At 36.8% G+C, this 23811-nt stretch overlaps 1 protein-coding gene across 1 annotated transcript in view; it reads right to left on the bottom strand.

The window, feature by feature from the left end:
* LOC150109560 (coiled-coil domain-containing protein 141-like) overlaps positions 1–23811 on the bottom strand; it is a 451763-nt gene that overhangs the window by 65332 nt on the left and 362620 nt on the right. Inside the window, exons 27-30 of the mRNA XM_090409020.1 lie at positions 20046–20175; positions 19607–19787; positions 16378–16408; positions 5353–5536 (exon numbers count right to left, since the gene is read on the bottom strand). Of these exons, the coding sequence (XP_090265146.1) occupies positions 5353–5536; positions 16378–16408; positions 19607–19787; positions 20046–20175 (526 nt within the window). The remainder of the gene's footprint in view (positions 1–5352; positions 5537–16377; positions 16409–19606; positions 19788–20045; positions 20176–23811) is intronic.

Below are 23811 nucleotides of genomic sequence, written 5' to 3'. Positions count from 1 at the left end.
GTTTGTGATTGTTTGTGGAAATACCAGTGGTGGTCGGCAGTAGATGGCATTGTGTAGTTCCAGTCAGTTGGTGAATTGAGTAGTGGAGACGGAGTTGTAGAGCAGGTGTCCTCCCCTGATGAGTCCTTGGACTCCCTGGAGGTGTAAAATAATAATAACAATAATAAGGAACCTTTATCAGGTGTTTTCAATTCAAATGGTGAGCTAACCAGTCTCATGAGGAGGTAGAGGGGGTTTTTTCCCTCCCAGAAAATTGGTTTTTTTCATCCCTCAAAACAGGCAAACCACTGTGAACAAACACATATACAGACATAACACACTCCCAGAATAAGGATTAACTAACCTATTCTGTAGATTTTGGTTTCAAATGCCTGCACAGCTAAGTGTTAGTCTACATGTGAGCATAAATCAAGATAGGGCTCCCCACCCTACTAGCATTGCTTATTATATTGTCCATTTCGATATTTAATTTGCCACCCTCACTAAAAATTGCCTAAATAGCTGAAATGTTTTACTTATTCTATAGGTTTTCCATTCAGGATGCTGATTGATGTTTTCAATGATCTGCCTATTTTCACATTTCTTATCTTTTTATTGCTGATTTTCATACCAAATTTGTTACAATAATTATGTAATTTAGTTAAGAACTCTAAATTTATTTATTTAAGGTTGTAACTAGATGTATTTAAGAATACAATATCATCTGAATACAATAAAGACCTGAGATTACACCTTTCATTATCAAGCTTAATGTTTCCTTCATAATGTGAATCTTACACAGGATGAATAAGAATGTGAATACATTTGAAATCAGGTGTGAGATAGGTGTGCACTCTTGTCTCACACCTGATTTTACATGAAAGGATTTTCCTGTACTTCCTTCAATTTGAACTGCTGACTTTCAACTTAAATATGGCTTCTTATATGGCGGCCTGGTTGGCCGAGTGGTTAGTGTATCCGCTCTCCAGCCAAAATGCTGCAGATTCGAATCCCACCGTGGACATGGATGTTTGTGATTGTCTGTGAAAATGCTAGTGGTAGTGGTGGTTGGTGGTAGATGGCGTTGGTGTAGTTGCGGTTCATTGCAGTGAATTGAGTGGTGGAGACAGAGAGCGAGCTGTAGAGTAGGTGCCCTCCCTCGCTCAGTCTTTGGACTCCCTGGAGGTGTCAAGTAATAATAATAATAATAATATATAAAAATCTATATATAATATCCTGTTTGCATTATATTTTTGTAATGTTTCAAATAATTTTTCTCTTCATACCTTGTCATATGCCTTTCCAGATCTACAAAACTTAAATGCAGTTCCTTGTTATATTCAAACGAGTTCTCAACTATTTGTCTTAAAGTAAAAATATGATCCCCAAAACCACTATTAGGCATTTTTCACAAATGCTTCTTACTTTTTGAGTTCACATAGACAAATAAGAACTTCTAGAGTTCTTATTTATCGAAAAAGACAAATAATAGACATTATAATAGATGATATAATAGAAAAATAAGAACTTCTGGAGTTCTTGTCTATCTTTGCAGACAACTTTACCACATGCCTCTTGGCTGAATCAGTCAATATTTTTTTAGAGTCTGTCACTGAGACGCCAAGGTTTGGTTCTTCTTCTTGTTTTCATCCACCATCTTGGTCACTCACTTCTGCATCCTTTTCACCTATTCCTAATCTCAAGAAATCTGGGTGACAAGACCTATGAACAGTAATCTAGATGTGGCCTTATGAAACCCTTATAAAGAAAAATTATAACATTCTTATCTCTGTTTGTTAGTATGTTAGTCAATAACCAAGTAATCCTCCCCCCCCCCCAAGCCACTTTTGTAATATGCCTTCAACTCCCTATCCACCAATATCCCCAAATCACTAGCTTCATCAATTTCCTGGAGTACAGTTGCATCATTGTAGTACACAGTTTGTAATTTTTTCATCCTAAACTGCAGAACTTTACACTTTTTTTTGTTCATTAAGCTGACACCAGTTATCACTACCCATACTGTCAGCCTATTAAAATCATCCTGCAAGCTCTCTGCATTACCCTGGTGAACTATTACGTAACCCATGCCAGTTAATTTTGCATCATCATCGCTCTTGTTTTAACAATATGCTAGCATATTGTTAAAACAAGAGCACCCCTTCACGAAGCCATGTTGACTCTCACAGATAACATTACCCTCATCTGCCCAATGCTGTATACAGTCCTTCACTACTTTCTCCAATATCTTACTAACTACTGATGACACACAAACTGGCCTATAATTAGACACTTCCAGTCTGCTACCACCCTTATGCAATGGCACTATCTTACCTTCCTTCCATTCCATGGGCACCTTTCCTGCAGCCAGACTTTCATAGAAAAGCCAGGTCAAAGGCACTGTCAGTTCCCTAGCACATTCTCTCAAAACTCATGGTGAAATACCATCCAGTCTTTACTGACATCCAGAGTATATTTTTGAAACACACTCTCCTCCTGCTACAGGTACAGAGATCCTCACTTGGGTGATAGACTTTTGAAAAGGGATCACTCAGTAACTCTACTATTACACCTGAATTGGTCACCTCAATACCATCAGCACCCACTAAAGTTATTCTTCCAAAGTCATTCTTCCTTTTACTTACCAAATAGCAGAAGAACTCTTTGGATTACCCCTGATCTTCTTGGCTAAGGTCTTTTCATAATCTGATTTAGCTTTTCTTACTATGCTAGTAACCTTCCTAGCTTGAACTTTATACTGCTCATGGGTGTACTGATCACCTTTTTCCTTGTATATTCTCCACAGCATTTTCTTTTTTTGCAGATCAAGCCTACATATCTATCATACTACATACTACTACATATCCATCTAATGCCTACCTCGTTTGTCTTCCTGACCATGGGAATACATTCTGATATTGTCTTCCTCAGATACCCGCTAATTTTATCCTATGCACTGCTAACATCTTCCCCTGCAATATGTTCTGCCATTGGGTGGCTGTAAGCTCACTCTGAAGCTTGTTATAATTACCTAACCTGTAGTTCCATATATACCTATTCTTAAGAGAGAAATCTACAAATTTCGCAACCTCCGAAATCAATACCACATGATCGCTCTCACCAGTTGGTGGTAACAAGCACACCTTACTTATTCTTTCTTACTTACTTATGTCCTCTGAACAATGACCAGGTCCAACACTCTCACACCACAAGTCCCTTCAGTTATGTGCTGTTTCAAGTAATTATCTCTTAGAAGGTGTATAAATTCCATTTCCTTTTTGCCACGTGATATTTCCTCCTTCCAATTGATATCACCATAATTAAAATTCCCCATAATAATCACTAATCCTGCACTCATTGCACTAATTTGCTGATGCATGAATTCAATATCACCCCCTGTACCCTTTGGCCTATAGCAGCAACCAACTATATATTTGGTTGAGTTGGTCACTATTTCACACCAGACCACCTCAAATGAACTATCATTAACATGTTTATCCTCTTGATATACTACTTTCTTTGGCTGCAACTCATCAGCTATCATCAACAGTATTCCTCCCCCGTGTTCTATCTTCTCTATCCTCTCTGAAAATACCGTACCCATCACATTCAATTCCAGTAACCACATCTTCTGCTGACAGCCAAGTTTCACGAATGCCTAAAACTTTTGGTGAGATTGCACTAATTCCAAAAATTCTTCCCACTTATTTCGAATGCTTCTTGCATTAGATACAAAAATTGCAGATTCCCTTTAGTTCTTGTATCAGCTTTAGAACTGATATACATGTCACTAATTTCAGTAGTCCCATGCCAATTTTCATCTACTCCATTCTGCAATTTATTCCATGAAAAAGGATCAACAAATATACATTCACTGCATAAGTTTTTCCCTCTTACACTCAACCTTTCAATTTTAGTTTCCCTGCCCAATTACTTCAACTTGTTCAGAAACCAGTAACTTCTTCAATCGCTTATGACCTTCCATGTTCAGATGCAGCCCATCTCTTGCATACAGCTGTCTTTTGCCTTCAAACACACTCCAACATCAACAAATTCCAGACCTCTTTTTTTGCACATTCTTGCAATCATATCATTCATTATCATTGCTTGTCTACTTAACTCATAATTGTCAAAACGAGGCAGCACACACACTATCCTTCCTTTGACACTTTTCTACTTCATGATAGCTAACAATGTTCTTAAATCTTTTGCTACCCAATTAATACTACCACTCAGGTCATTTGTACCCACCATAACTATCATCTTTTCTGCATTATGCCTTCTCTTTATTGCTAAAGTCACTCTCTCTCTATTGTTCCACCAGCCAAGCACTCCTCAGGCATACCACTCTCCATACCCTTAATCATAGAATCACCATATATTGTACCACTCATAACTACATTCAAATCCAAACAAGCGTCACTCATGGCCTCATTTTCTACACTATTCAGCATGATTCTTCTAGTTTCATTACTTTCCCTCAAAGCTCTTTTACAAACTCCCTCACTTTCATGACATCTCATTTCTTCTAGACCTTTTGTACTTTCATTCTGTTGACTTCCAATCACTTCCATACTATTTATTACTTCATCATTCACCAAAGACTCTCCCTTACTTAATCCTGTTCTAGTTACTTCAGTTAAAGTAATCTCCAAAGTCCTAATTTCTCTATTCAACACATTGAGTTCAGTTTTAATTTCCAGAACCTCCTTACTGAGCACTTCTAATTCCTCTTGCAGGAGATGAAAGTCACTTTTGATTTTCATGAACTCCTGCCAAAGCTCTTCCGCTGCAGTCCCATCGTCTGCTTCCATTCCTAATTGCTCCAGTCTATCCTGACACTTCTCACATACGTCGACATTTTCATTCTTCTCATTTAGCCATACAGTCCACAGATCCTTCACATTCTTCGACACATACATATAGCAGTTTCCACAACGCATCCACTGCAAAAAATCCAAGGCAGAGCTAGACTTTCATGTAGACTTCCGGGCCATTGACATAAGTCTCTTGATGGATGTTTATATACTGATGTAGTGCAACAAACAGCAGCGAAAACACAATATATACAACAAAGTATCAACAATAACACCACTGAAGGACACTTGTATCCAACGAAGCACAACTGTAGCACAATTTGAGACAAAAAGCCTCACTACTTTAATTTAAAAACACTTTTTCTAGCATAGCTCAAAACGATGGCCACGTTCACTTGTGACACAAGCACAACCAAAATATGCATTATAAGCAATGCTACTGAAGATTATGACATCTCTAGAAGAGCAATGGAAAAAAAACTATTTAATAAATATAATATAAAAATCAACTGAAATTAATAATTTATTAATAGTTTACTTATGACAATAGTTGTACCTGGTAATCTTTAGAATCTTCAATCTTTTCACCATCTTTATACCATGTTATAGAAGGTAATGGTTGTCCAGCCACCTTGCACTGCAGTTGTACACAGTTACCTTCTTCTACAGTTGTATCTAGCAATAATTTTACAAATAGAGGTGCAGTTGATACTCTCTCGGATAGCATTGATATATGATGACTAGAAAAAAAATAGAGTTACAATTAAATAAACTGTATTATTATTATTATTATCATCATCATCAGACCTCCGTAAGTCCAAAGACTCATCGTGGGAGGCCTCACTGTAACACACACACACACACACACACACACACACACACACACACACACACACACACACACACACACACACAAATTCATCATACTGTGCCTTAAATACACTCACACTGTCTCCACACTCACCACATTCTCAGGCAATGCATTCCAACTGCTCATCACTCCTCATACAAAACCCTACTCCTCACCCCTCTGCTCAAACCATCCAGTGATGACTCCCCTCTTTTCTCCTTCCTATGTCTGCCCCATTCTATCAAAAATCCCATTTACATCTGGTAATAATCCCCTTACCAGCTTACATTTCGCAATCATATCCCCCCCCCCCCGCCTTCTCCTCCTCCTGTTCACCAGAAACTGTAAACTGCATTCCTTCAATTTGTTTTTATACTCAACATTCCAGAGACAAGCAATCCACCTTAGTCAATTGTATCTAAACCCTTTCAAACATCTCTTCAAAACAGATCTTCCTTCAGGAAACCCATGCTGTCATTCAAAGAGAATGATGCTGTTATCATCTCAATTTTGAATCTTTCCATAATAGGTTATATGTGGCCTGATGAAAGCCTTATACAATGAAACAAGAACATTCTTAGTTCTAAACATCAGTGTTTTCTCTGCATCATTGCCATAATCCACAGTGTTGTGCTCACAATTTTAGTAATATGTTCCCAAAACTTCAGGCCCTTGTTCACCATCCCTCATATCCCCTCCACCTCCTCTAAGATTTCCTTACCAATTGCATACTCTGCATTCCATTTGTACTTCCATTTCACCAGGTCTATTCAAGTCCTTTTGCAAAGAAACAAATTTGTACATTACCAGTCAAACCTTCCCCAGTATCAACATACAAGCTAAACAGTAATAGCCCTAAAGCAGACCCCTGGGACACACCGTTAGAAACTTTCCTTTTCTAGGATATTGCTTCTCCCCCACCCCTTACATAACTTGCCAATAACTATCAGACAACCAATCTTCAATCCACCACACATATCTCCTATCCAACTCTATCTGATACAATTAAATTACCGGCTTTTCATGTGACAATTTATCAAAGACCATTGAAAAATTTAAATATACTACTGCATATGCATTTACCTTGTCCAATGCATTTGTCACCTTGTTATAATAAGTATATTGCTAAAACAGATCTTCCTTTAGGAAACCCATGCTATCCTTCAAAGAGAATGATGCTGTTATCATCTCAATTCTGAATCTTTCCTGACTAAGCTCTCTAACATTTTAATCACAATCCCAAATGCATAGACTGGCCTATAATTCAAAGCCTGAGTCTTAACATCTTCCTTATGAAGGGGAACAATTTTTCCTTCTTTCCACTCCTTTGAAACTTATTCCAATCTACAATTCAAATTAAAAAGACTAAATATTTCATCCTATCTACCACCACTTCACATATTATACTGTCTAAAAACCACTACCACTATTAGCCCCTTGCGTGTCCATCTTAAATGGGCATAAATCCACTGCTAGCATCAACAGCATTCCTCCTTATTTGCTTTCCTGTCTGTCTGTCTTCCAAAAAACGTCATATCCTTCCATCTCTATTCCTGTCAGGATGTCTTCCTAATCCAACCATGTCTCACTTAATCCAACAATCTGTAAGCAAATGAACTCAATCAATGCACAGTTTCATTCCCCTTATTTTCAATACTTCTTACATTCACATGCAAACATAATATCTTATTTCTGGTTCTACAACGAGTCCCATGGACACTACTTCTTGGATGTTATTGGGACTCTGAAATGTAGATTATGAGGACAGATTGAGAATTTGTGAACTAAACACTAGCAAACAAAAAAAATAGGGATGATATGATTGAGACTTATAAAGTTTTGAAAGAGTCATACAGGATACCAGTCAATGAAATTTTTCATTATATGGAGGGGATGTGGATAAGAGGGACAAGAGAGCATCCATGGAAGTTGAGAATGAATGCAGTCAAAACAGGGTGAGAGCTAGATTTTTCTTTCAACAAAACTTCTAGATCTATTTCAATATCAACCATTGTTGCTTCTGCACCCATGGGATCTGCGTGTGGAGACATGATGCCATGGTCTCCATTCTGAACAGCTTTAAGAACAAAGGTTGGGAGACCTTTATTCTAAAACATCATCATCATCAAATTCCTGCCATGTACCCTCAAGGGGTGTACAGGATATGATAGTACTACATGAAAAATTTACATTATTACTAACTTCCTATCCACAATTTTCCTCCAAATCAGTCTGTTACACTTCCTCTGGGTCGTTTTCCTGCCAACTTGGCAGAGAACGCTTGTTTTGCTAATCTTTCCTCGTCCATTCTGTTTAAGTGACCATACCATCTGAGATTAGCTCTGCTAATGCATTCCTGGATGCTGACAATGTCAAGTTCATTCCTAATTATTAGTGATTAAAAGAGATGGTGAGTTGATGTAGTTTATCAACTACATAAAGTTGATACACCAAGGTGTATCAACTTTATGTAGTTGATACACCTTGGTATCAACTACATAAAGTAGTTGATACCAAGGTGGTGGAAACAGGAAGCCCACTAGCCTATAGTCATAATAATAAGGTAAACTTTTATAAGAATAACCAAGATCTAGTTAGTAAGATACAGGAGGAGCATGGGGCAACTTCGAGGTTCACCAGTGCCACCATCTCTTCACATGCCGTATGGAGCGCAGATAGCTATAAGGACTTAAAACAGCTTGGGCTTACGCAGAAGGATAGAAAAGTTCTTTCCTTGAGGGCCCTACAGGGCACACTGGTGGCAAGACGTTGCCACCAGAGAATGACTACAATGATAACCAGAACAGGTATAGGGTAAAACACTTGTAAAGGCTTAGGCCTATATCAAGTCTGGAGGCGATGTAAGGGTAGTACTGCCCATTGGATGGTATACCGGCACGGGTCTTGCATGAAGCGGCTAAGGAATTATCAGTGCCCTTGACCATGTTGTTTAATCTGAGTCTCGGGTCTGGTTTAGTCCCAAAGGTGTGGAAAGAGGGGAAAATAGTTTCACTGCATAAAGCAGGATCCAAGACTATGGTGGCAAATTACCGACCGATCAGCATATCAGGAGTCGTTGTCAAGGTCTTGGAGAAAGTAGTCAAGGGAAAAATACAGGAATGGATTGATGAAAATGAGATACTGTACAGGGGACAGCATGGCTTTGTGAAGGGTAGATCATGCCTCAGTAACTTGCTCAAGTTTTATAACACAGTGACGGCTGAACTGGATAAGAGTAATGGGTTTACAGTGATACTGCTGGACCTTGCTAAGGCCTTTGACAGGATACCACATGGAATTCTAATCCGTAAACTACAACATATGGGAATCGATATAGGGTTGGTGAGATGGATAGGTGGGTGGTTGATGGAGAGATATCAAAGAGTAGTTTATTCAGGAGTAGAGTCCAAAAGACGGCCTGTGACTAGTGGTATGCCGCAGGGTTCTGTTCTTGGACCACTGCTGTTTAATCTGTTCATTAACGATATAGGGAAGGATCTAAGTGGAACAGTTCATTTGTTCGCTGATGATGCAAAGTTGGGTAGGGCAATAGTGAATGCAGAAGATGTCAAAGTCTTGCAGGATGACTTAGATAGAGTGGAGTTCTGGCCTAAGGAGAATGGATGTCAATTTAATGTGACAAAATGTAAGGTTATGCCTTTTGGGGTGAAAAGATAGCAGCAGCATACCACATTGGTGGAACTGTATAACAAGAGATTGATGAGGCCAGGGACTTGGGAGTGTTGGTGGATAGGGTGATGAAGTTTAGGGGGCACATTGCAAAAGTAGCTAAATCAGCTCATCAACTCACTTGGTTGTTGAAAAATACCTTGACGAGCAGAGACAAGCAAGTTATTATTCCTTGTACCGAGCCCTGATAAGACCTCATCTCGACTATTGTGCCCAGATTTGGTCACCTCGGTTCCTTCTTGATAGGGAGGAGGTGGAGAGGATCCAGAGGCGAGTGACTAAGATGATAGCAGGTCTATGGAATGAACCATATGAGAACAGGTTGAAGATTTGTGGGTTGCAGAAACTATTTGATAGGCAGAAAAGGGGAGATATGATTGAGACATTCAAATTGCTAAAAGGATTCTATAGGATTAATTCAGAGGATATTTTTGAGATCAGGACTGGTGGTGGGAGAACTAGGGGACACCTATGGAAGCTGGGCAAGAGTGTGGTTAGCAGGGGGTGTTAGAGCTGGGTTCTTTACTTTTAGAGTGGTAAATGAGTGGAATAAGCCGCCAGAGTCTGTTGTGGGTGCTAGACAGTGAGCGAGTTCAAGGCAAGGTATGATAGATACTGTGAGAATGTTGAATAGTTGTGTGGACATGATGTTTAGGGCCTCCCTCGATGAGTCTAAGGACTCCCTGGAGTAGCCCGAAATAATAATAATAATAACCAGTACAAAGATGAATAAAAAAAAAATTTTGTAAATTCTCGGCATTCTTCTTAAATAATGCAGAGACTTTCTTATGGTTTTAGTTATTTCTATATAAATAACTAAAACCATATGAACTGTTAGAAATCACTTATCAGACTGGTTTCTCTGATGCCTTTTCTATATGAACTAGAAATTAATAATGTTCTTTACAGCTTTAACTGAAATAAATCATATATGGGTTATTGACTACAAAAATGTCACTTATCTGTTCATAAAAGGATGTCCTCTCTCAGTCTTACATTTCTAATTTCTTTTTTTTTTTTTTTTTTTAATTTCTCCTTAGTCTTCATATATATATTGAAAACACAAAAATCTTCAGCTTTCTCATGCTGTATTCCTTTCCTACTCCATGAACAGTTGAATGCCTTGCAATATTTGATAGCATTCTTTTCGCTTCTGTGCATGCTTGGAAATAGAACTACGAAACTTCTGCTCAAATCCACCATTGTGTGTTGTCATTACTGCTTTCCAGCATTGGGCTTGAAACAATCAAGTTCTTTCTTGACATTGTAGAAAAGTTTATTTAATTATAATTTCACAATGAAAGAGCCAAACTGTATAACAATTCTTCATTTCACAATTTTTTGCATACCGAGGTAAGTTCATTTAATTACTTTCATTCAATGTGAATTACAGCAGTAACTTTTGCTTCTATGTGCCACAGGACTCTGTACTTGGGCTGCTGCTGTTTATCTTGTACATTAACGGGAACTGGAAATAGAACATTTGTTTGTTTGCTGATGATGCTAAACTGGGGAAGTCAAAAGTTAATAAAGGTGATGTAGAGATCCTGCATGATAAACAGACCAGTAGTTTGGATAAAGGATAATGATGGCTATTTCAATATACCAAAGTACAAAAGAAGAGAGGAAGGGATTAATGTAAATGGTGAAATCATCAGTAACATCTGATATGCTGATGACACAGCTCTCCTGGCTGACAATATTCAGGATCTTCAAAATCTTCTGTAACTAGTGAATGAAAAAATGGGATTAAAAATAAATATCACCAAAACTAAATTCATGGTCATATGCAAGAAACCAATTCTTAATTCATCACTTTCTTTAAATGGAAAACGAATAGAAAGCGTGACAAAGTTTAAATATCTTGGATGCTGGTTAAATGAAGAATGCAATCCAGAAATGGAAATAAAAGTTATAATTGAAATGGCAAGAAAACGTTTTCTCCTGATGAAATCAACACTGTGTAACCGCAACTTAAACTTAGAGCTTAGAGTACGCATGGTTAAATGCTATGTATGGTCTATACTGCTGAACAGTGCAGTGCAACACAACAAACTTGGACCTTGAAGACAACATCAATAAAAGAACTTGAAGCCTTTGAGATGTGGTTATACAGACGAATGTTAAAAATCCCATGGACAGCAAAAACATCCAATCAGGAAGTTCTGGAACAAATGGGGAAATCACGTGAACTTTTAGATACCATAAAAAGAAGGAAAACTGCATATCTTGGTCACCTAGTTTGTAATGAAAAATATAAAATACTTCAATTGCTTATAAAGGGGAAGATAAATGGAAGAAGAGGACAAGGAAGACGAAGAAAATCTTGGCTGGCAGACATCAGACTGGCATGAGCTCTGTTTAGAGTGGCTGAGGATCGCTCAACATTTCCCAAGGTGGTCGCCAACATCCGATAGGAGATGGCACTCAAAGAAGAAGAAGCAAGTACAAAATTATGCACCTTGAGACAAAAACACTACAAGCTATGTATTATAGAGAGAACTGGAACTGCAAGAAATTGATGAAGCTAGGGATTTGAGGATGAAGTGGAAAGAGAGTTGTAGTTCAGAAACCAAATAGTAGATGTAGGCAACACAGCTATAAAGCACACTGACAAGTCAAGTTTGGATAAGAAAGTCATTATACTAGTAAGCGGTAGATGATGTTGGTGTAATTGTGGTTCGTTGTAGTTGATGGATTGAGTGGTGGAGACAGAGTTCTAGAGTAGGTGACCACCTTCGATGAGTCTTTGGACTCCCTAGAGATGTCACATAATAATAATAATTATTATTATTATTCCTCTTCAGAAGACTTTGATATGACACATCTGGGTTAGTGGAACCAGAACCGATAACTGAGCTTTCATCTGGGGATGAGAAATGGTAAGAAATTGTAGAGGCATCTGGCTGAGACGGTCACAGATCTGTGAATTCTTCTCATGAGGACATAATTGTACATTTCATAACCCAAAAATGTGTAACATACACTTTTGTGGGTTACAAAATTTGGTTAATAGGTAGAAAAGAGAAGATACGATAGAAACATGTAAATACTAAAGGAGTTTCATAGAGTGGATGAGGAATAAATTTTCCAATGTGAGAGAAACACACATACAGAGAGAGAGAGAGAGAGAGAGAGAGAGAATAAGGAATCATGCCTTCCAATCTGTATAAGATTATACTTAGCAAAGGCATGAGGACTAGATTTTTAGCTTGGAGAGTGAAATGAATGGAATTGACAGTTGTGAGTGCTTGCTTTGTCAATGAATGAGTTTGAAAAAAGAGGTATGACAGACACTGTGAATTTTCCATGATAAGTCTTGGTTCATCACAGAGATGGTGATGTAATAATAATAATGATAATAATAGTACTGTAATATTATCCTTTACTCAATGATACTTCTTCTAGTTACACAGTAGATGCACTTGGTTGCATTTCCACTTCCATTGAATGTCTCCCTTTTGAAGTAAGGCCATAAATTGTTCGCTTATTTGTCTTAGGTGGATATCCATTTTGCAGAACAAAAAAAAATCGGAGTTTCCAGGAGACTTTTAAAATCCTTCTGTTTTTATTAAAAGATTAAAGAAAATTCCTCTAGTTCCCAGAAAGATTTAAATTGTGATATGACACTCAAAAAGTTCATCGTTTATTCAAAAGGTACTTCTTGTCACTGTTAGACGCACCTTTCAAAATACAGATTTGTAAAACTACTTCTGAAAGATCTCTCTCTCTCATTCAAAAACTCTTTCATTACATCAACATAATAACAAAGAAATACATAACAGCATCAATGTGTGAATGTATTCCAAAGGCCAAAAGGCTGAATAAGGTAGGTGTAAAATTAGTATAATCACGCCTGAGAAACTAATCAACCAATTAGTATCTCAGGAGTGGTGGTGAAGATTTTGGAAAAATTGGTTAGGGCCCGCATTCAGAAATGGGTTGACAGCAAATCTCTACTTTGCAATGAACAACATGGGTTTACTAAGGGAAGGTCATATTTTAGCAACTTGCTCACATTCTATAACAATGCTACCATTGAACTAGACAAGGGGAATGGATACACCATGATACTTGTGGATTTTGCTAAGGCTTTTGACAGAATACAACATGACAGACTGCTGCATAAATTGGAGAAAATGGGTTTGGGTTATACAATATTAGCATGGATAAGAGGATGGCTGACTGACAGATATCAAAAAGTGGTATAGAGGGGATCTGAGTCTGCACGCTTTAAGGTAACAAGTAGTGTACCACAAGAATCAGTGTTTGGTCCACTGTTATTTAATCTGTATATTAATGATATTGGGAAGGATTTGACAGGCAGCATACAGTTATTTGCTGATGATGCAAAGATAGGTAGGGTAATCAGGAATGCTACTGATATGCAGTCTTTGCAGAATGATTTGAATAGGCTGGAATTGTGGGCATGGAAAAATGGGTATCAGTTCAATGTCAGTAAATGTAAAGTCATTCACTTCGGCATGATTATATATCCAATGTTGTATTATATTGGTGGAATTATGCTAGAAGAAACTGATGAGGCTAGAGATCTTGGAGTGTTAATAGATAGGAAGTTGAAGTTTAGGGGCCATGTGTACAAAGATTGCAAATACAACTGAAAACATAATTGCAATGCTGAAACGAATGTTCACATGTAAAGATAGGATGTTATTTTGCCTCTTTACAAGGCCTTGATAAGACCTCACTTGGACTACTGTGCGCAGGTCTGGTCTCCTGGTTTCCATTGTGATTCTGATATATTGGAGAGAGTACAAAGGCGAGTGTTAAAAATGATATCAAGATTGTGGAATACTGATTATGAAGACAGATTGAGAATTTGTAGACTGCAGACACTAGCTAACAGGAGAAAGAGGGGTGATATGATTGAAACTTACAAACTGCTGAAAGGGTAATACAAGATTTCAATTGATGGGATTTTTCAATTATGGAGGGTGGGGAAAGGACGAGAGGGCATCCTTGGAAGCTGAGAATGAAGGCTGCCAAGAAGGTTGTAAGGGCTAGATTTTTCTCTCGGAGGGTGGTGTGTGATTGGAATGGATTGCCATTGGATGTTGTGAGTGCAAGCAGTGTGAATGAATTCAAGAATAAGTATGATAGCTGGTGTGTGTAGTATGTGGCCTCTCTTGATGAATCTCTGACTCCCTGGAGGTCTCTCTTAATAATAATAATAATAAAATGGATGAATGAAGGGCTTAACATGAAATCTGTAAGATGAAGGCACTTTGGAGGCAGTACTAGATAAATAATGGTAATAATCAGTTACATTAAGAGTATTATTATTATTATTTTACAGGCATCTCCTTGGAGTAAGGAGACATTGCAGGAGACACAAATCAACCATCATACACACAAATCCTATCATATACCTCTCCTTGAATCCATTCACTGTCAGAGAACTCACAACCAATTCTGGCAATCCATTCAACTCACTTACCACACTCCATGCAAAAAATCTGGTCGGCAGACCCCTACTAACCACACTCTTACACAACTTCTAAGGATGGCCCCCTAGTTTTCTGACTATTTGTCATATATTGAAAATTTCAATTGCATTAATATGATAAAATCCCTTTAATATCTTAAAAGTTTCTATCATGTCCCCTCCCCCTTTTCTGCCTATCAACTAACCTTTGTAATCCACAAACCAATCTATTCTCATAGGGAGTATTGCACAGACTTGTCACCATCTTGGTTACTCATCTCTGAATTTTTTTAACCACCTCCTGGTTGCCAAGAAACCCAAGTGACCAAATCTGTGTGCAGTAGTCAAGATGTGGCCAAATCATAGCATTATAAAGAGGGATATCTTTCCTTGTTAGTGTGTTTTTCAACATCCAGTAATTCAATCTCTCAAATATTTTACCAACTTTTGCAATATACCATCTGAACTTTAACTCTTTGTTCACCATTATTCACAAGTCTCCAGCCTTATCAATTTCCTGTAAACCAATACCATCAATATGACACACCGTATGTAATCTTTTCAATCCAAAGTGCATAACCTTACATTTTGCAACATTAAATTGACAATCGTTATCCTTTGCCCACAATGCCAATTTATTTAGATCATCCTACAGGATATCTACATCATCTTTATCAACTATTGCTCTCCCCAGCTTTGCATCAACAGCAAACAACTGAATATCCTCTCTTAAATCTTTCCCTATGACACTGATATATACAAATTAAACAGTAGTGACCCTAGTACCAAATCCTGAGATACTTCACTAGTCACCATCATTTTCCTAGACTCCACCCTACCATATACTAATCTTTGGTGTCTGTCCATCAGCCATCCCCTTATGAGGCTAATAGCATCTATTAGCCTCATATCCATTCCCATCCTCTACAGTTTTTGTAATAGTTTTTCATGTGGTATTCTGCAAAACATATGATCCATATGAGGCCTTGATCAGGATTCATATGGAGCATTGTGCACAGATCTGGTTGTTGGGTTTTCATCATGATGAGGATTTGTTGGGAAGGGTCCAGAGAAGATTCACCAAGGTTGTCAGTCATCTTTGGAATATGGAGTACAAGGACATATAGAGAGAATGTAAATTGCAAAGCATCTTGAATAGGAGGAAGAGCAGGGATATGATTGAGACATATGAACTAGTCAGGGGTTATTATCAGGTTGACATGGAAGAGATTTTTCATAGAATGAGAGAGGAGGGGGTAGAACAAAAGGTCATCACCAGAAACTGTATAAAGAGGGTGTGAGCAGGGGAGTGAGGAGCAGGCTCTCTGCATGGAGAGTGGTTGTGAATGGAATGCATTGCTTGAGTGTGTTGTGAATGTAGACACATTTAATCATTTTAAAGCATAGTTGGATGAGCACTGTGTGCAATAGTATGTACCTTTCACGATGAGTCTCTGACTCCATGGATGTCAGATGTTAATAATAATAATAATTAATAATCAAATTATTTGCTTTTAAAGGTTATCTTAAGGAAACATCTTCAGTAAAGTTATTATTTTTTAAATTAAATATAAGAATATTCAAATATAACTTACCTACGCTCTAAGGTACTCATTTCACTGAAAGCTAAAAGAAAACAACACAAGTATTACATAATAGTTAATAGTCTCAAATAGTTTTAAGACATGCAATATTATTAAAATATATAATTACCAAAAGCAATATGAAGTCAGGAAATTGCATGTCCAATAAACATTTCCTTACTGATATCTAATACTTTTGTTGTACATTTTATAATTTTATAAAAAAGTAATTAAATGATTAGAGACCCATAAAAATTGTATTTGTCAAGCTTAAGTAAAGATGATTTCTGTTAAGAGAATAAAACCACTCCTGAGTCCATTATCAAATAACAGAAGCAAATCAATCAACTATCAATAATGTCATCCCTTATTTTGGTGAGTAGATGAAATAACTGTATCAAAGCACTGCCAATATCAGAAAAAATAAGCTCTTTTTCTACTCCTCCCTCTCCCATTCTATGAAAAATCTCTTCAGTATCAACCTGATAACAATCCCTGACTAGTTTATATGTCTCAATCATATCCCTCCTCCTATTCGCAAGGTTTTGCAATTTACATTCTCTCAATCTTTCCTCATACTTCACATTCCAAAGACCACTGACCACTTTTGCGAATCGTCTCTGAAAACCCTTTCTAGCATATCCTTGTCACCATGAAAACCCACTGACCAAATCTATGCATGATAATCCATATGAAACCTGATCAAGACCTTATACAATGGTATCATAACCTCTTTATTTCTGCATGTCAGGATCCTCTGCATCATTGCCATTATCCAATGTGATGTCATCAGAACTTGTGCAATGTGGCACCTGATTTTCAGGTCCTTGTCCACCACCACTCACAGATCTCTCTCTCTCTCTCCCCTCTACCTCCTTTAAAGCTTCTCCACCAAATATACTTTGCATCCCATCATTGCTTACCAAATTTCAAAATGCTACACTTTGCAACATTGAACTGATAGTTCCACTTACCTGCTCATTCATGCGATCTATTCAAGTCCTTCTGTAAGGGCATAACATCTGCTTGACTGTACATTGCTCTGCCCAAAATCTGCATCATCATCATCTGCAAACAGCTCCATATCACTAGATAAACTCATCCCATTATCAAGAATATACAAATTGAACAACAATAGTCCCAAAACTGACCCCTGCACAACACCACTAGTGACCTTCCTCTTTCGGGATACTGCACTCCCCATATACAACTTTCTGATACCTATCTGGCAGACAGTCACTGGTCTAACTCAGAAGTCTGTTATCCAATCCCATCCATTTCAATTTATTTAACAGCTTGCCTTGTGGCAGTCTATCAAAAGCTTTTGCAAAATCTAAGTACACAATGGTATATAAATGCATCTTCTCTGTCCAAGGTATTTGTTCCCTTGTTATAATACATAAGTAAATTAGTAAAACATGATCACCCTTTAACAAATCCATGCTGATAACCACATAGAATAGTGTTGTTATCACCCTATTTCTGTATCCTATTTTTCACCATTCTCTCTAGTACCTTCACCACAACTCCAGATTGGCCTATAATTTGTAGCCACAACTTTATCACTTTTTGTTCCACTTTTATGCAGTGGAACAAAATTGTTCCACTTTTATGCAGTGGAACAATTTTACCTTCTTTCCATTCCCTTGGAACCTGTGCTGTTGTAAGACTTATTAAACAGGCATGCTACTGCCAATTCCCTGGAACATTCCCTTGATGCATGGTGATATGTCATCAAATCCTATTGCCTTATTGTTCCATTCCCTTGGAACCTGTGCTGTTGTAAGACTTATTAAACAGGCATGCTACTGCCAATTCCCTGGAACATTCCCTTGATGCATGGTGATATGTCATCAAATCCTATTGCCTTATTGACATGAAGATTATTTATTTCCTCAAATACCTCCTACTCACTCACAATGAAGCCATCCCCTCCCATGTCCTCCACACTTAATTCCCTCATGATTCCACCCTGATCAGGATGAAACATGCTTATTAACTGATCAGTAAATACCTGAACAATGTCTTCTGTACAAGTTACCATTCTACCATTTTCATCCATTAAGATTAATCTTATCATAATCAGTCTCCTCTCATATTCTGATTTTTCTCTCCTTAAAATACTACTCACTCTCCTAGCCTAAGTCCTATATTCCTCATGTAATTGTTCTCCACCTCTTTCTTTATATGTCTTCCATAATCTCTTTTCCTCCTGCAATTCTCCTTTTATTTTTCTTGTCATCCATTTGACTCCAAATTGCTATATCTTCCAAATGACTAATAACGTTATCTTGAAACTGCTCCTTTAGTCTATTTTATCCAATATTTCATCTGGTTTTACTGTTCTATTTGATATTATATAATCTATAATAGATATTTATCCACTGACTAATAACGTTATCTTGAAACTGCTCCTTTAGTCTATTTTATCCAATAGATTTATCCAATATTTTATTTCTCCAGGTCTTTTTTGTTTTGACTCTTGTGATTAAAGAAAGTTGTATTTCAGTCTGTATCTTTCCCACTGCTGCTGGGTGAAGGCCTCTTCGATTGTGGAAGGGTTAGGTCTACTTCTCCCATGGCAACCCACTCCACTATTATTATTATTGGAAGAGTGTATATATATTTGTATGAATGAATGCACAAAGGTGAAAGATAATCGCAAACTTCCCTTCCCCAGGCAGGATTCAAACCTGCAGCCTTTTGGATACAGAGCAGAATATGCTCAGCCAGCTTGGTCAGCATTAGTATTATTTTCTAAATTCATGATCTGTACAAAATTGAAGTGATCTTACCCCATTTAAGTTTTTAGTTGTTTCACAAAATATTTGACGTGTTCCTAGTAGCATACTGTTTGCGATCCTTGCATTTAAGTCTCCTGTGAGCCTTAATAATTAAGCTTATGACACACACACACACATATATATATATTTTTTTTTTCCCCACAAAAATTCTTCAATTTCTGTTTTTGGTTTTTTTCTTCGAGGCTATAGGCACTGATTATATTTTGAGTTTCATTCTGCAATTTTTATTTTTAACCACAGCATCTATAAAAACATAAAACTACTGGAAATGAACACAGTAACACTAAGTTATTATAAGCATGAGTTCTACTAATTCTTTGCAACTTTAAGGCACAAACAAAAAAAAGTTTGTTTTTTAGATGTCTACAAAAATGTGTGTAACAAATTTATTATTAAAACAATAAAATAACAGAAGTAATTTCTTAAGGCTTACATACATTTTATATCAATATGACACTGGCTTGAGGCTTCACCAGCTGAATTAATGGCTACACATCTGTACCAACCACTATCTTCAGGATATGCTTCTTTGATGACCAGAGAACAGCGGTCACCTTCAAATAATAAGTTGATATCACTGGATTCTTTCACAGGATTTTTATTGTGATACCATATTACCTGAAGTAAATAAGAAAACAAAGACAATGTTAAATACATATCTGAGCAATTAAACTTCACTATAATACAGAATACTGCTCTTTTTAGCATTAATACAATAATCGCAATAAAAAAAAATTACATTCTGAGAGAAAATATGTGTGTGTGTGTGTGGATGTGTGCCTGATTGCATATGCATGCATGCATGCATGTATGAGAAAAAGTATTTTTACAAAAATAAAGGTTCTAATTATAACATAAGACAATTTTTTGTCTTACTTCAGGCTCAGGCTGTCCAACAATAACACAATCCAAACGAACTTTGCTACCCTCTGCCACAGTCTGGTTTTTTAAATGTTCTATCACATGAGGTTTTACAGGTTCTAAATCAGATGGAAGCTCTGAATCACTAGAAAATAAATAAAAAATATCCTATTAGATATCAGCCACAAGAGATAATAATAATGCATGTGTTATTGCAGTACTTTAAATTAAAACATGAAATATGATGTTATACTATATTCCACAATTAAAAATCTTAGTTCTTGAATAAACTTAAATTTCATAGTTGAAGACCTATTTAACCAGATAATTCAAAACATTTATCACTTGTAATTTTTCTGATAATATTCTGATTTTTGCATCAGTGGTACAAGAAAGTTTAAGCAACTTTAATCCCTGACTGACACAAGAATATTTAAGCTTAAGATACTTTATCACCACTATGAATCCACTGCTTAATAACATTTATTTTCATTTTTAGTAAGTCACTATAATATGAAAGGAAGGTAATATAACATTCTTTCGGTTAACCAAGTTTTAAAGTGACATTTTTCTCCCTACCTAGCATAGTGCTGCATTTGGAATGCTGCTTTTTAATTTTGGAACGACAATATTGGCAATATATTTTGAATATGAATTTCAAACCTTAAAGTAACTTTATATATAAAGAATCCTCATCTATACATATTTCTCAAATTGTATTTATCTGAAAAGAAACACCTTATTTTCATATGAACACAGTCACAACTAGTATAAAAAATACCAGATACCATAATTATACTGTAATTGCACAGCTTTAACTTGTAATTACCAACAGTGCCCATTTCTGAGACATGTTTTATAAATTTGGAAGTTTATTTGGAAATTTGGAATGTGAAGGAGAAATCTGATTTTTCCTTCACCTTTTAAAAGAAACACCTTCAATAAAGAAACACCTTTGAGTTTCTTTTATGACTTAAGAGTGCATTCTAAAGTCAAAAGAGAAATTTTTATTCTAGGGGTTAGTTAAAGATCAAAGCTAGTTAACCAGGAGAGGACTCTAGATCATAGCATATAGGGAATGATGAGAACTAATAAGGTCTTCTAATGTCCAAGCCTCATCTTCTTATGATACATCCTGTTATGAGGTATCTACCTGGATACCAAACAAACAAGGATTGGTGCTGATTTTTGTTGAAATCTATACAGCAGAGTAGAAGATGAACTGCACACACACACACAGAAAACCTTTGGAAAATTTGAAGAAAGCACAAAACAAATAACACCAGTAAGTACGTACCTGTTCAATATGTTCAAGATATAAAATAGTTATTACAAAACACTGTGCATCAAAAATGTGCATGGACAGAACACACAAGAAACAATAAAAGTCTTATTCTTCAGGATACAGGTGAACAAAGCAAGGATCTGGAACAGGAAGTGATCATCATTTAGTTAAGAAGAGGATAAAAATGGAAATCACATTGAAAGAAAAATGTGTACAGAAATTTTAAAAAGAATCAAAGTTGAGCAGCTTTTAGAGATGAGCTCTAAAGAGCAGCTTTTAGAGATGAGCTCTAAAAACAAACATACAAATATTATTCAAGAAAAAAATGAAAGCATTTCAAAAACAAGAAGCAAATATTAGAGATTGAGTGGCAAAATCTCAAGAAACTGTTGAGTGATTCATTAAGATGGGCATGTGGTGAAATGTATAGAGAACAGACATATCAGCACGTTATGGTGGAGTCAAGAAGTTAAAGAAACAGCTCTTTAAAGGAAGAAATTATGTAAACATCCTGGCAAGAAGTCTTTTAAGAGAAACAAGGAAAAATGTAAGAAAGCTATGCATGAGAGTATCCAAACAGAAATCATTGAAGGACTTTGGCAGGAATATGAAAGATAAACCGTGAAAGGTGGAAAATAGTTTATGAGATGATTATTTAGTGCTGAAAGAAGTTCTTTTTGGAAGTATTTAGTGACAAATTCATTCATTTTTCATCATTATATTTATGAGTGTTTGTTTGATTAACTGTAAAGGCAGTGTGCTTAATTTTCTGATTTTCAAAGGTTTAATATTTGTTTTCTTATACGCTGTATCGCGTATCAGCATTGATGCACAAAACAATGGTGAGCGATTTTAACGTGCGTGATTATGTTCATTGCAGTGTGTGCAAAGTATATGACCTTCACAGAACAAGAGATTTAAGAAAGGAGAATGTGTTTGTCAAATGTGTTTTGTGAGCAAATGCCAAAAGTGTGAAGATAGTAAGAAGAATGATGAATGAAATGTGTGATAATGCAATTGGTGTAATTAGTGTTACAAGCAGTATGAGTGACAGTACAAATGACCTGGAGGAAAATGAAGAAATAACCAGATGAACCAGTTGGTAACGGAAAAGAGAGCACACTTACATGGAGTAAATTTGCTATCTACGAGCAAGAGCAAAACATGAGATTGAGTGGTTGGAGAAACACCTGGCAGATTTATGACATGAAAGCAAAAGAAAAGGAAGAGAAAGCAAAGTATGAAAGAGCAAAAGCAAAGTATGAAAGAGCAAAAGCATGAGAATAAGGAGCTGATTTTGTATGGTGATTCAGTGATAAGAGGACTCCTTGAGGAGAGTGTGACAAAATCATGTTTTTCCTAGTGCTAAGATTAAGGAAGTCAGTGATGCTGCAAGGATGCAGGTGACAAGTGTGGACCTGTATGAGAAATCATGAAAGAGTTGCTAGTGCATGCAAAAAACAAGAGTGGAAAAGTAAAAGTTGTAGGTCTGTTGTCATGATATAATAGAGGTGAACCGAGATGGAGAGCTATGATTGTGAATGAGTCAGTGCACAGATTGTGCAGGAGTAATGGCATGGAGTTTGTGGATCTGCGGAGTGAATTTGATCTAAAGGAGGATATATATAAAATTAATGCTTGCATCTGAATGGGTGTGGTGTTAAGAGTCTTGAGAAAGTGTTGTTCAATGAGAGTTCCAAAGTGCAGAATTAGAGAAACTAGAGGAGAAACCAGAGAAACTAGAGTTTGGAGGAATACAGGTCAGCTTGGGTCCTAGATAAACTAGGGTTAGTAAGTGGGAGAGTAATAAAATTATATGAAATGTAGCATCCTAGATTCTTAACTTTAGTGGGCTAAGTAACACGAGGTGTAAGGGAGGTTGTAGGATGAAGGGGATATTCAGGATTTATACTAATTCCACAAGTATTCAAAATAAGGGCAAGGAGTTTTTGGTATCAGTTAGCACAACTTCACCAAATGTTATAGGCATTAGTAAGACTTGATTGTCCAAGAATGGTCTGGTTGTAAGAAGAAATGCAAGAGATATAAGTGTATTCAGAGAGGACAGAAGGAAAAAGATGAGGGGGGGGGAGTGGCTAATGATAGTAGAGGAAACAAAGCCAAAAAGGGTAGAAGTATGTTAGAGGGACAGGAATTAAGAGGGAAGTTCATTCGAGGCTATATGATGTGAGATAGAGGCCAAAAGGACTAAATGTGTGACTGGTTGCTGCTATAATCCAGGGGATATAAGGGAGAATGTTGATGGCATGCACTTGCAAATTAGCATGATGAGTACAAATTAAGTAATTATTATGGGAGAGTTCAATTACGGCGACATAAATTGGGTGGAGGAATGGTCACATGTCTGTGACCATTCCTCCCCCGATGGCATGAGGTTCAAGAGTGCTGGATCTAATCACTGCATCAGAAACTTTACACTAACCAATGTAGATATGCTGCCTTTGCTTGGAGAACGTGATCAAGAATTTAATGTTA

Source organism: Typopeltis vanoorti, chromosome 2 (genome assembly GCF_054136105.1).
Source record: "Typopeltis vanoorti isolate ZY-2024b chromosome 2, IOZ_Tvanoo_1.0, whole genome shotgun sequence".
Classification (NCBI taxonomy): Eukaryota; Metazoa; Arthropoda; class Arachnida; order Uropygi; family Thelyphonidae; genus Typopeltis; species Typopeltis vanoorti.
Note: the sequence above shows the minus strand (reverse complement) of the source record. Positions and strands in the feature narration are given on the sequence as shown.